The sequence below is a fragment of the Thamnophis elegans genome, chromosome 6 (assembly GCF_009769535.1).
Source record: "Thamnophis elegans isolate rThaEle1 chromosome 6, rThaEle1.pri, whole genome shotgun sequence".
NCBI lineage: Eukaryota > Metazoa > Chordata > Lepidosauria > Squamata > Colubridae > Thamnophis > Thamnophis elegans.
In genome coordinates, this window is record NC_045546.1 from 15,758,725 (window position 1) to 15,773,768 (window position 15,044).

At 39.6% G+C, this 15,044-nt stretch overlaps 1 protein-coding gene across 1 annotated transcript in view; it reads left to right on the forward strand.

Moving 5' to 3' along the window:
* The window catches only part of DYNC2H1 (dynein cytoplasmic 2 heavy chain 1), a 165,073-nt gene extending 155,055 nt beyond the window's left edge, over window positions 1-10,018 (forward strand). Inside the window, 4 exon segments of the mRNA XM_032220187.1 lie at window positions 4,398-4,514; window positions 9,171-9,186; window positions 9,189-9,352; window positions 9,893-10,018. Of these exon segments, the coding sequence (XP_032076078.1) occupies window positions 4,398-4,514; window positions 9,171-9,186; window positions 9,189-9,328 (273 nt within the window). The 3' untranslated portion in view covers window positions 9,329-9,352; window positions 9,893-10,018.
* The last annotated feature ends 5,026 nt before the right edge of the window (window positions 10,019-15,044 follow it).

The window sequence follows — 15,044 nt, forward strand, 5'->3', positions numbered from 1 at the left end:
AATTAAAGTTCTTCTTTTACTTTATTGAATATTAAACCTAAAGTACCAAAAGAATCTTGTAAAAGATTTGCAAAAATATAGAAATTAATGTTTCAGTCGTTTAGATTTCAAATACAACATTACTGTTTGACCTTTAAAGGTTCGCTGTCGTTTCTGGAAGAAAATTTGAAATGCATGTGCATATTAAAGTAGGCACACCAACTGAACCAAGTTTACAACTTGGCCCGGAGATATTATCAGCCTTGAAATGGTTGATTAATTCAATCAATAGCCTCAAGACCTGATTACGAGAATAATTTTTTCCAGAAATGACAATGATAAATTTTTGATTCAGAATCAATTTTTATATAATTAAATCTTATTTAATGACATTTATAATTGCTTATAAAGAAACTGTTACCTGATAATGCATGTGAAAATGCATTTTTTGTTTGATTAACATAAACTCATGCCTCTTGTGATATCTTAAACCATTGGGAATTGATGAGGAAATGCTTTGAATAATATTTTAAGTGTTATGAATTCAGGGTTTAGGGACCCTGTAAGAAGAAGTAAAGTCTGAATATGTTTAATTATGGATATAAATATACATAATGTTTAAAACTTGGATCTGTGCATCCTAAAGAAAGGCACAGCTTACAATTGGAACATATGAGGACTTAGAGATTTTTCTGTAATATATCAAACATTTGTCTGAAATAATATGAAATCATATACATTATTTAAATTATTTAATAAGAGCAGCATTCCTGCTTCTAATATAGCAATAGTTTATTTTTTCTATGGTGATATTCAGTAACCTAGTATTGTCTAAACTATGGGAGTAAATTTCTAAATAGTAATGTCAACTCGCGAAGCTTTCCTGACCCGCTCCCGAGTTGCCATAAGCAGGGTGATGGGAAATCGTGCCTCACAGCTGCACTGAGGAATTCACACCTCAGTCAAAACAAAACACAGTCAGAGCTGGCTTCACTTGTTTCGTGCCGATATTGCGATCCTAATAAGCAACTGGATTTTTCTTGAAAATTGGCCTGAGGCTCCTGCTTTTATTAGGGCATTGGTCAGAACCCTGACAAATAATACTATCACAAAAAAATTTCTTCCTTGTTTTGATGTCCACCTGCCTGTGCATATAATTAGTCTAGAACAGGAGTACCAAACTCGTGTCATCATTACGTGACATATTGTAATTTTTTTCCCTTCACTAAACCGGGCGGGAGCAGCGTATGATGCATCTGGCCCACAGGCTGTGAGTTTGGCAGCCCTGGTCTAGAATATGCACGCTTCATGTTTACAACGAATTAGATAGCAGCAGGGGTCTGTATCTGTATTCACTTCTATTATTCCATGCTTATATCTCAGGAGACATTTGGACAGGACTATCTGCCCATCACTTCTGACAGCACAAGGCAGAAGACAACTATCATACCAAGGCTTGTGTTAAAACTAAAATACCAAGGAATCTGCCCCTAAGATTGTGAGAGAAAATGGAAATGCTGATGTTCAAAATATATTTGAGATTAATACAGATGCTGTAGTTAAAGTTATCATTGAATCCTGCAGATCCATTTTTTTCACTAAAATTAAAAATAAAGCAAATTGCTATTAAGTTTAGTTCCTAAAATCAAAGTTACAAAACATGTTTCTCATTGCACAATGGTCCCCAAGAGAAGAAATAAAGTGGACAGTATTTCTTTCAAGGCTTTGTTTCTTCATGGAGTTAAAATCCCTTTATTTGGCCTATTGCTTAAAGAAAGAGTGAGAAAGAGAGAGACGAAAAAACTTTATTGACCTATAAAAACTATTCTTTGAAAGCTGTCAGACTTCTAAAAAGATGCCATATCTTCTCTGGGACTTATTTCTTCTCTTTCTCCGGTGCACTGCTTGGAGTGTCCAAGCAAGGGTTAAATTCTGTCTCACTGCCCAAGGACTGGATTGAAAATCTTTGGCCACACTCTCTGGTACTTCCATCCTCAGTTTTTCAATTCAGTCCAAAGCCCATCAGATATATTTAACAGCCTTAGCTGACAGAATTCAAATACTACTTGGTCTCCCTCAGCCGGCGGGATCATACAACACCCAGAGCCCCAATGGCTCAATCTGACCGCCTAGCACTTGAGAGGGATCTCCTAGCTCAAGCCAACTTCTCGAGGCAGGTCATTCATACCATCCAGGCAGCCCGGTGTCCTTCCACCACCATCAGCAGTGGTTAAATGCAGCACTGCAGGCTATTTCAGCTGACTGCAGTTCTGCAGTTCGGCTGTTCAAATCTCACCAGCTCAGGGTTGACTCAGCCTTCCATCCTTCCGAGGTGGGTAAAATGAGGACCCAGATTGTTGTTGGGGGCAATATGCTGACTCTGTAAACCGCTTAGAGAGAGCTGAAAGCCCTATGAAGCGGTATATAAGTCTAACTGCTATTGCTATTGCTATACGGGGCCATGTGATCTGCCTTCTCCACCTGGTGTGGCTCACATCACCTGGAGCCACTTTCTGTGTCTCTCGCTCAAATACTGGACTTCCTCCAAGAGGGATTTGATAAAAACTAGCTCCAAATACTTTACGATGCCAAGTCGCTGCACTGGCCACTGTGATATCTGCAGACTCTTCCCAACTGCTTAGCTGTCACCCCAGCGTACGGGCCTTCCTTAAGGGCGCATCGAACCTGCGGCCGCAGGTGATCCATCGATACCCTTCCTGGGACCTCGCTGTTGTTCTCAGGGCTCTATCAGAACTACCCCTTGAATCTCTCTGCTCTTCTTCCATCAGGCACCTTTCCTTCAAGATGGCCTTCCTCGTTGCCATTATTTCGGTGAGGACGGTGTCTGAACTGGCAGCTCTGTCAGTCAGGGAGGATTTGTGTCTCATCCATAGGAACAGGATCATTCAACGGCTGGACCCGTCGTTTATCCCGAAGATCAATTCCTACTTTCACAGGACCCAGGAGCTTGTTCTCCCAAACTTTTGCCCGAGGCCCTCGCCGTTGCATACCCTCGACATGCGGAGAGCATTAAAGGAGTACATCAAGCATACATCCTCCTTCCAATGCTCAGAGGCCTTATTTGTATCGTTTCAACCGGCGGCCATGGGCTGGAAGATTTCATCTTCCACCATCAGTCGTTGGCTCAAGCCTTGTATCTCCCTGGCCTATGAACACCAGGGTAGGTCTACACCTCCCAGACTGACAGCGTACTCAACCCGAAATGCTACCCAGGCCTCAATTAAGGAGATTTGCAAAGCTACGACCTGGGCAATGCCATCCTTATTTGTTAGGCACTACAAGCTGGACAAATACACCTTGGCAGATGCTGCCTTCGGAAGACATGTCTTGCAGAGCGTGGTTTCTGCAAATCTTGATGTGGATCATGAACCTCATTGGAGGCACCTGCCCTAGTGACATTTTGCTTGGGCATGTCCTTTGCTTGGACACTCCAAGCAGTGCACTGGAGAATGACCATTGACTTACCTGAAGGGTTGTTCTCGGTGGACTGCGGAGTGTCCAACCCCACCCTGGGGTATTATTTCCAGGATGTCCTGCTTTTTCATATGAGAATACTTTGCCAGTCAGACATCCATCTCAGATGGACCATGCCTTCATTGAAAAATTGAGGGTGGAAGGAGCCAGAGGGCGTGGCCAAAAACTTTCAACCCAGTCCTTGGGCAGTGGGACAGAATTTAACCCTTGCTTGGACACTCCTGCAGTGCACTGAGAACGACCCTTCAGGTAAGCCAATGGTCATTCTCAAGCATTGTTTATAAATGTTTATGTGAGTCTTACTGCTTTATTCTATAACACTAATATATTGATACCTGCTGCTGACCTACCGTAAATACTGATCCAATAATATTTTTATCATAATAAAGAATACAACTGCAAACTATAGAACAGTGATGGCGAACCTTTTAGACACTGGGTGCCCAAACTGCACACATGCAAATGCCCAAACTGAAAGGTGTGTGCGCACGCACGAACACATGCATGCACCTGTGCGCAGCAGAGACCTGAAGATCAGCTGGCCAGCAGGAGGTGGGGCATCCCAAAACAGGCAGCATGGCAAGATCTTTTTTTTTTCATGAGCTTCTGTTTTGTTGTTTGCGGGGAAACAGAGCTCATGAAAGAAACGCCACGGAGATCTGACCTGGGGCAACCGCACTGCCAGGGGGCTCTGCATGCCACCTCTGGCACACGTGCCAGAGGTTCGCCATCATAGCTATAGGAGATGTGTTTAAAAGCATAATTTCCAAGCCACAATCACCTTGCTTCTTCTGTAATAATCTTCCATAGATATTGTTCTTTACTGGAGCCATCCAGAGAACTAAGTTTTAACTTATGTCAAAATACAATATAGTCATTGCTCACATTTTAACCAAATTGAATGTTATGTGTTTCCATGACAGATCAGTGGCCTTCAATTGGAAGGCTGTAGTTTTGATGGAAATCGACTTTCTGAAAATCAACATGACTCATCCAGTGTTTCAACTGTTCTGCCTTGTTACATGGCTTGGATTCCCCAGGTACTTTATTTTTAAGGGCTCAAAATGTTAAGCTTGCAATTACATTTTTTTTTCAAATACTAGGTTTTCAATAGTTGACTGATAACACTCTTCTTCCTCTTTTTTTGAAAAGATCAAGTACTTTAGAGTTTAATGACTCCATTCTTTGTAGTTTTATAAGTGGCTTGTTCATTTCTCAGAAAGCTTTTTGTTTTTAATCACTATTAAAACAGCACAAGTGAATTAGTGGACTTGTAAAAGAGATGTCTGGATAGTCTGAAATGTTTTCTTAAAATCTGGATAAGTATTTTAATCCCAATTCATAGTCAACTGATTAACCAACAAAAGATTTTCATGAAAATAGCCAATTTTAATATATTTTGTGTAAATGTTTTGCTCACATTCAAATTATTGCGTTTTCTGATGGATTTGCACCTGTGGAATTAACCTGAAATAGCAAACCAGTTTTTCCCAGTTGCAATGTATGGCTGTGAAGGTTGAACCATAAGAAAGGATGAGCGCAGAGAATTGAGGCCTTTGAACTATGGTGCTGGAGAAGACTCCTGCAAGTCTCTTGGACTTCAAGGCGATCAAACCAGTCAGTCCTAGATGAGATCAATCCTGACTGCTCTTTAAAAGACCAGATCCTGAAGATGAAACTCAAATACTTTGGCCACCTAATGAGAAGAAAGGACTCACTGGAGAAGAGCCTCATGCTGGGAAAGATTTGGCAAAAGAAGAAGGGGACAGCAGAGAATAAGGTGGCTGGATGGAGTCACCGAAGTAGGCTTGAGATTAAATGGATTCCAGAGGATGGTAGAGGACAGGAAGACCTGGTGGAACATTGTCCATTGGGTTGCGATGGGTCGAAGATGACTTTGCAACAACAACAAGCAAACCAGTTTGGTCTTGTAGTTAAGGCATTAGGCTAGAAATCAGGAGACTTTATGTTCTAGACCCACTTTATGCATGAAAGCCAGTGAGTTGACTTTGGGCCAGTTATCCTCTGTCAACCCATCATGTCATGAATGGGCGAATAAGCTAGTTGTTCCCTTTCTTTTGCAACCAATGAATGAAAACTTGGTTGATTTCCCACCCACCCCGCCCAAAGAAAACCAATCCTAGATCAAAAAACCCCAAAATAGCCTGAAATAAATTTATGCACATTGAAATCATTCTGACAAAATCCTGAAAATTTTAGTGATATCCCTTCTTGCTGTGAAGATTGAAAATAATCTTTCTCAGAATAACTTCATGTGCCAATCATCCACAAAGTAGAAGAGCAATAAAGATGATAAGGGGACTGGAGGCTAAACATATGAAGAATGGTTGCAGGAATTGGGGTGACATAATAGCATTATTCCAATATTTGAGGGGCTGTCACCAAGAAGAAGGGGTCAACCTATTTTCCAAAGCATCTGAGGGCAAGACAAAAAGCAATGAATGGAAACTATTCAAGGAGAGAAACAACCTAGAACTAAAGAGAAATTTCCTGACGGAACAATTAATCAATGGAACAACTTCCTACCAAAATTGTGGGTGCTCCAACACTGGAAGTTTTTAAAGAAGAGATTGTACAACATTTATCTGAAATGATACAGGGTTTCCTGCCTGAACCAGGGGTTGGACTAGACAACTTCTAAGGTCCCTACCAACTCTGTTATTCTGTTAACCTTTCAGAAGTAATCCAAAGCAAACTATTTTTTTCTGTTGCACATGGGATAAGGTGGATTGGTGCCCACTGGCTTTCAAGAGAGGGATCTTTGAACTTTCCCCTTATAAACCTACTGTACCCTCCCGAAACTTTGAAGAAGAGCTGATTCAACAATGCTGCCACCAGCTGCTTCCCCCTCCCCCAGGAAAAAAAATCTTTTCTGCCCTTGTTTAGTCAGGAAGAGGCAATTGGCAATCTTCCTTCCTTCAAACACTGATGGAATGGAAAGACGTCTGGTCACTGATTCTTTAAGAATGCAAGTTCATAAAAGAGAAGAAAATGAAAACACGCTAGAATGTAGTTCAAAAGATCAAACGGGGAAAGAACAAAAAGGAAAAGAAGAGTAATCGCTTCTGGAAAGATTGATTTTCTTTCATACAAACAAGTAGAATAAATTCTTACATATGTCAAACCCAACATACCTGGGCAAGATCTATGATGCAAGAGCTACATGGATATCAGGAAGGTATCTTTAATACATGTCTTGGGTAATCAAAGAATCCTGAAAACATGTAGGAGGATTGTCCTCTTCTTATTTATACTGAGTTAATTAAGTCTCTTTGGAACAGTTTCCCCTTTATTTTTATTCTTAAAATAGAATGAAGAAGAAATAAAGGGGAAAAGCTAAAACTGAAAGAAAGGGAGCGGTACAATAATGAATATTGATTTATTTAAGATGCTTTTAAAAAGATGTCTGGCCATCTCAGCTAAGATGTTGTTTATAGGATAAGCTGTCACTGTTCAGGTCTACTTTCATTCCTTTCCCAGTGTCTCTCACAACAACACCTCCTTTCATAGTCATAAAAGGAAATTGAATCTATACCAAATCTAGCTCTAGTGGTCCCCTGCTCTTCAGTCTGGGTTTTGGAAGGTTCTTGTTTTCTAATCTGGCTTTCACCAGCCCTGACAAAGAGTCAGACAATAACAGAGAAAAATAGCAAGTGTAAAATGGAGCCATTCCTTAAAACCCTCCCCCTACTTCTCCAGCTACACATTCCATCAAACATACACTAAACTTTCTACATTGAAAAATGCATGAAGAATTCTATAAGTTAATTTAGCAAGGAAAATTGCCCATACACTAGAAATCATTTATTATATAAAAACATCAGCATAAAAACATACTTTTTCCTGATCCAGTTCTATAAAATATTCACATATTCTCACATTAGCCTCCAGAACACACATAACTACTGCTGCCAAGTTGTCAGAGTGACAAACGAACAAATGCTGTTAGACTACAGTTCAGCAATTTGTCTACCTATGAAAACTAAGCTTTGTCTGCATATTTCTTACAATCCCAATCTTTACAGTTACTGGGATTAATGACATAGTTCTCATCATTAATTAAATTTCTCAGGCCTGTGTGAATTGAATCCTATATGGAGAGGCATTTGTTTAATATTTATGGGCTGCAGTCATTTTCAAAAATAGGCAGTTTTAAAAAAGATTCAGAATACACAACTCAGGTGCAATTAAGTTTATTACAACATGAAAAAATATGATATATTAAAAAGACCCCATATGAAAACATATACAGAAAATATTTTTTTAAAAAAATCAGGCTGCATAGTTTATTATATAAAATACATTAAATTTTTGAATCGGTTGCCATTTTCTTTATTCATGTATGCATGACTTTGATTATTCCTAAGTACGATAACATTTTTTCTGGGAAAAATTAATGAAATTAATAATGTATATTGTGATTGATCTACAGGGCCAGACTTTTGGTCCTCTTCTTGTGATATGGAGCCGTAGAAGAAGAAAAGCTTATTTATACATGAAACTGACACAGGAAAGGTTCTTTAAAGAGAACAGTCTTCAGCGGGTCTTAAGGCCATTTCACGGTTGACCCCCAACCAGATATTGTGAGGGAGAGCATGACGGTAGAGTTATTTTGAAACAGAGTATAGCAGTAGGGAAGCCTTGCCTGCAAGTAAGTTCAAAGATAGCATTCTGTAAATCATAGTACAAACAGCAGGATATCCTCTGATTATCTTACTCTGATCTGCATGAGGATAGGGAATTTACCAAGCACTGGTCTGAAGTTATTTTGGACCTTATAAGATGAAAGCCGAATGTTGATGCTTGCTCAACAGCTAATAGGCAGCCCTGCTGTTTCTTCCATGCAATGAGTATTAGGTAGTTTGGCCCTCCAGTCCTTCACTAACTGCAGCTTCAGGATCACTCCTCAACCCCATCCCAAGTTCTTTTTAGGAATCTGGCAAGAGATTATACTCAGAATTGTAGGTTATTTCAGGGAATGTCTTTGACTACTAAGCCTGTTTATACAGAATCAAAGTGATCACAATTAAGTTCTAGTCCTACCTCATTAGGACCATGCAGAACAATCCTGCTACGTTTTCTCAGAAGTTTTCTCATGCAGTTTTAGAAGAAGTACCTGAAAGACTATATCTATATCTATCAGTCTGTCTGTCTCTGCCTGCATGTGTGTGTGTGTGTGTTATTTATATACACCATGTTTTCCCAAAAATACGACCTACCCCTGAAAGTAAGTTCTAGCTTGATTTTACATGTGCACCCAATATAAGCCCTACCCCAAAAATAAGACCTAATTAAGACCCCACCTACTCCAGGGTGCACGAGTAAAAATTAAGCTAGAGTGGGGATGGAGGGGGTGAAGCTACTTACCTTTGTACAGTTGCAGCCAGGCCTCACACACCCCAACACCTGCCTTGTTGGCCTATTTCTTCTCCATCCGGCAAGACTTTCCTAAAGGCCTCTATAGCCAATAACAGAGCTCCGAAAAGGAGGCCCGAGATGATGAATGCAACTGATGTGAGTCAGTGGACAAACGACCCTCCGCTGAAAATAAGACCCGGTGCCTTTTTGGGTGGCAAAAATAATAAGACAGGGTCTTGTTTTTGGGCAAATATTGTGTGTGTGTAAAATGATTGTGACCGTATCTTCTAATTCAAAGGGTTGATTCTTGTTGACAGAATACTTATGGGCCCTATTCCCTGAAGAGTGCATATCTTTGCCTGTTTACACTAGTGCTGAAAGGGATTGTGTGGTGACAAACATTGATGTCCCATGTGGAGGGAATCAAGATCAATGGATCCAATGTGGTGCCGCTTTATTTCTGAAAAATCAGTAAGAAGAAGCTGCTGCTAGCCATCAGGTTTGATTACTGTTGTCTTAAAAAAAAGAGTTTATGTTTTCTGTGATAATTTAAAACTAAAATGTGGGAAGTCTTAGATTTATACCGAACAGTGCTTTATAAATAGTACCCTGTGGATTTACAGCAGAACTAAAAGGTTAATTAGCATTTATTTTCAATAGACAAGCTGAGGAAAACTAGTTGAAAACTTACATAGTTACCTGGGGTGGTTTCCCCCCCCCCCCCCACTATAGCTTGAATAGTTCAGTGAATTATTCCCACCATGTGCAACCTATTAAATTTTGGTACTGTACAATCTCCATTTATTTTGTGTGTAAGCTCACACAAAATTATTCCTTCCAACAACCTGGCAAATTTATTATCTGCCCTTTATGTATGTAATGTAAACATCCAAACTTCTGTATAAAATCTGAAGGTTGTAGTACTCTGTATTTCTAGGTCCATGTCTCTATAATTTTTTTCTCTCAGCTTTTATTATGAGTATTGTTTCATTTTATTGAGTTTTTTTTATGATTCTTCATTTTTTTTCTCAATTTTCAGATTTTCATTCTACTTCGGATTGTACTTTTAAAGGACATAATTTTTGGAATTGAAAAGAGAAGTCCCGGCTATTAAATAAAAGCAAATTATACTGAAGTATATTTATGAAACATGTATAATTTTCATTGCTCTCATTAAATAATTTTTAGTTTTTTTCAAAGTCATTTTGCCTGTGTGTTACTTGTAAATAAGCTGAATCCGTTTTCTGTATATTAAAATTGTTCTGGTCTCCTGTATAAGAGCACTGCTTTAGGCATGAAAGCTGGATGTTTGACCTTGGGTCACTATGGTCACTCACTATCGTTCAGCTCAATCCACCTCACAAGGTTGTTGTTGGGAAAAGAGGAGGAAGGAGGAGGAAGTATATTGGCTGCCTTGAGTTATATATAAAAATAATAAAGGTGGGATGAAAATCTACTAAATAGAGGGAGAGAGAGATTAAAGGTAGAGCTGACTTATACCGAATTCCAATAAAAGTTTAAATATTTAGGTAATTATTAAATTTATATAATTTAGCTAAAATTAATGATAATAATTATATATATCCATATATATATATGGATATATATATATATATATATATATATATATATATATATATATATATGGATATATATATATATATATGGATATATATATGGATATATATAAACATCTTATATTTGTTTTATCCCACTTTTATTGCTTGTATAAATAACTCAAGGGAACAAACATAATAATACCCTCCTCCTCCTGTTTTCCCAACAACCCTGTGAGATGAGTTGAGAGTGGCTCAAAGTCACTCAATCACCTTTAACTTCTTTAAATTCATTTCATAGTTACCTCCACCATAATTAAATTGTTTGCACTTAAAGCCCAAGCACACCTGCTATATGAAACTCAATTGAGACCATAAAAACAGTATGATTGTTTTAGAAAGAATTCAAACAAAATCTTTAAGAAACATTTTGTTGTGACCCCCCAGAAAGAGCTGGTGGCAGTCTCAGACAATGAGGAGGTTGGGGAGGAACATGGGCCAGTGCTGGAGTCTGGGGAAGGCTCTGATGAGTACTGTGTGTCGGAGGCAGAGTGGGGGCCAGGGCCGTCCAACAGTTATCAGCTGCCTTCGGAGTCAGACATCAATGGGGCAGAAGAATAGTTGGAGCTCTTCCCAATATGCACATGCTCAGAGCTGCCAGGAGAAGGGAACAGCTAAGGAACAAGGGTCAACTCAGGAGTAAAGCCACAGGTGGATGGTGAATGGCCCCTCCCATAGGGAATAAAAGAGCGAAAGGGGAGGGGAGTTTGCTGGAGACAATTAGTTCAATTCCTTAGAGTGAAGATCTATTCCTGACTTCTTACCAAGTATTGTCTGCTACAGAGTGGCATTTGGAAGATATCAACCTGGCAGCTCTCCAAGCCTGATAAAGGTCTGAATTGTGAAATCTCTTGAAAGGCTGTTTGCCGGGACTTTACTGGAGAGGAATTCACTTTAAACCAAATAAAAGGGGTTTTATTGGGACGAGGAGTCGGCTTTGTGCTTTGGGAAGCCTAGGTCAGAACAATTTTTTCATTTTATCTGTTTTGTTCCCAATACTGTATTTCAGCAGGAAGCAAGAGTTAGTAAACTTGACCCTAGTCTCTGGATAAACAACCTTACTTATTGATTAAATATTGTACAGCCCTAATGGATTGACCTACCTAATATTGGGAAATAATTTCAAATTTTCTTGGAAAATACCGGTAGTTACTTTTAAAAAAACTGAACCCCTTTGATCTTTCAGTCATTCTATCTTAACCTTAGATTCAGCTTAACTTGATTAATATTAATGTAAAGTATCTTAAATGTAGAAGGCCAAAGAGAAGCTGCTGCTTTTTCTTGTAATATAACCTAATAACTACATCTTATCATTTATAGCAGCTTCACATTCATATCGTACTATAGTCCCCTAATTCAAAAGAGACTCAACTCTGTCTGGCTTTAATGCCCTCCCCACACCTGTTTTGGAAGACAAATCTCTTTTTCTTGAAGAGAGAGGCGACATTTCTCTAGGCCTCCACCATCTCCTCAGTTTTCCAGGTCCCAACAGTTCTTCAAGCAGGTCTTTCAGAACTGTAGAGCAGGGGTGTTAAACTGGCAGGCCTGGTGCATCATGCCCAGACCAACCTCCACCAGTGTCCGTGAAGGGGGAAAACATTGTGAAACGTCACATGTTGGTAAACATGCCACAAGTTTGACACCTGTGTTGTAGAGTACAGTCCAGCCTGGTTTTGGGATTGAAGGCATTAAAATTTGGTAGAAGTTTCTTTAGCATATCTTTACTGACCTGTGCCCTTCCCGTTAAGTGTCAGGCCAGCAGCCATATTCCTTGCTGGATCTTTGGCCTGCCACACTCTATTATTTTACTATGCTGTTTCATTAGTGGGGTAATTGGGAGGGGGAATAGTAAAGAGTAGTATGTGTTGTTGTCAAAATAAAACATTCCTTTCTAGAAGCCCAAGGTCATTCTTTGTCTGTGCACCTGACCGGAAGTGGATGGGTGGAGATGCCAGGGTGGCAATGGAAGATTGGACCATGTGATGAACTTGTGGGGACATGATCATGAACTTTCAACTGGGTGGAACCCCAGGAAGTTTTTAGATTCGGGTTTCCACAGATGTACCAACATATCTCTTTTAATAAAGCATCAAGACTTCCACAGCATCCCAAAAGAACCTTAACAGCCCATTTTTACTACCAAAGCCTCTCCCCTCAACTCCCCCCCCTCCAGAATTACACATCAAACATACTTATATAAACAAAGAAGCAAATATGAGGCATTATGTATTCCAAATGGAACGGTTCAACTTTGAAATATTTTAATTCAATCTACACAAGTCGGGGCGGGGGATCATATATGAACAATATATATTTTCTTTCAAAAAACTGAGGTGAGCACAAGGGGATCTTTTATCTTGCATTTGCTTCTTACTAACAGACAGATGATTGTTACAGTGATGGGAACTTTGGATTCACGAGACTACGCTTTGTTAGAATTATACAGGTGAAACTCGAAAAAATTAGAATATCGTGCAAAATATGATTTCCATATTAATCTGACTTCATAGAATGGCATAACTTCCAGGGGGAGTGGCTGAAGTGCATATTAGCATCAGTGGTCAGAGGAAATGTGTTGAACTTCTTAAAAGTGAATTTAAATGACCACATAAAAAGTTAAAATCCAAGATTTCTAAGGTAGCTTTGATCATGAATATCTCCTGTTCCAACTCAGCCAGGAGAACTGACATGTGTCAGAATGAGAAACTTCACTTAAAGTGAAAAACAATCAAACAACTTAGACTTAGTATCTAAAAGGTGTCAGAAGAAAACCAGTGGGAAAATGAATGGAAGAGTACCAATTCAAAATTAATTATCCTTTAGAGATGAGACTGAAAATGTCATCAAAAGCAGCTGAAAAACACCCAAGCAAGATTTTATGCTCCTTTTTGGTAGGAAAGAAACGTTGGGCAAAAGCCATCCAGGGTATTTTACAGGGGAGATGGGCAGTATTACATTTTATAAGTAAATGTATATATTAAATGAATATAACAAATAAAATAAAAAAATAAAAATGCTACTCACTCTCCAAATGCAACTGTAGTTGGCTATAATTTCTTTCTTTTAAAGCTTTTAAATGTGTATCGAGATTAAGCTTTATGTTATCCTCACAACAACAACAAAAGGGGGTTTGAGAAAAAGTTATGGCGGAATCATTTTGACTAAATGAAGGTTTGAATTTGGTTTCCCCAGCCATACTATTACAATGGCTTAGTGGTCAAGCTATTCAGGACAAGGCTAGAAGTTAGGCGAATTAGAGAAGTGCATGAAAGAAAGATTAATTGGTAAGAAGTTGAATGTACTCTTTTGTTCCCCTACTCTAAAGTGAAGTTCAAGATCTACATCCAACTTTCAAGAAGATAATCCAAAGAATAAAGAGGCACAAACTAATATATTCCTGTTGGAGAATCATTAGAAAATTTCGATATGAAACTGCTGTTTTTTTTACTTTTACATTGGTCGCTCTAATATAGAGTCCTTGACTTACAATCACAGCTGGAAGCAGAATTTCAATCGCTGAGTCACGTGGTCATTAAATAAGATGTCCCTATGACCACGGCACTCAACGATTGCAATCCTGATTCTCCCAGTTTGCAGTGGTTTAAGTGGGTCATTAAGAGTATGGAGCAAATGAATTGTCTGTCAAAGGGAAGCAGGCAGCTCCTCATCATCGGCAGATGGGAACTCCACCAGCGGGCTGGAAGGGAGGAAGCTCCAATCATGAAGATCCAAATTTTCTTTCTCTATCCTCCACAGGAGTGGCCTTCATTAGGTATAAAAACTATGGATGAGAAATGTTTTCTGGTACAGGGTGTCATTCCCTAGGATTATGTTCTGACCTAGGCTTCCCCCAAAGCATGAAGCAGATTCCTGGTCCCGACAAAACCCCTTTTATTAAACGAATGTGAATTCCTCTCATCACATTCAGCAAAGGCCTGGTAAACAGTCTTTCAAGGTGAAGTTATGACCACAGACCTTATCTAGCTTGGAAAGCGGCCATGTAAATATTTTCCAAACGCAATACTACTGTGCAAGGAAAGACTTGGCACAGAGTCTCTGAGATTCACGGACAGATCTTCACACTCCTGAAATGAATGAATGAATTGTTTCCTGCAAAAGCCCACTCCCCTTTAGCTCCTCTTTTATTTCCTATGGGAGGGGCTGTTCACCATCCACCTGTGGCTTTACTCCCAAGTTGACCCTGATTTTTGAGCTGTTCTTTTCTTCTGGCAGCTTGCATATGAACACACTGGGAAGAGGTTCCAGCTGTTCCTCTGCCTCATTGCTGTCTAGCTCCAAAGGGCACCCTGACCCACTATCAGACGGCTTTGGTCCCATCTCTGCCTCTGATCCAGCGCCCTCACCGAGCCTTCCCCAGCCTCCAGGACTGGCCCGGGTTCCTTCCCAGCCTCTTCACTGTCCGATTCTGCTGCCAGCGTGCTGGATGCTGGGGGTCACAACAAATTATGGACGCATTTATCAAAACATTAAATACTTCAAGTGAATGAAATGTTCAGGTAGTCTGTGCTAGTGGTTAAGTCTCAGACTAGAAAGTGGGAGACCATGAGTTTCAAG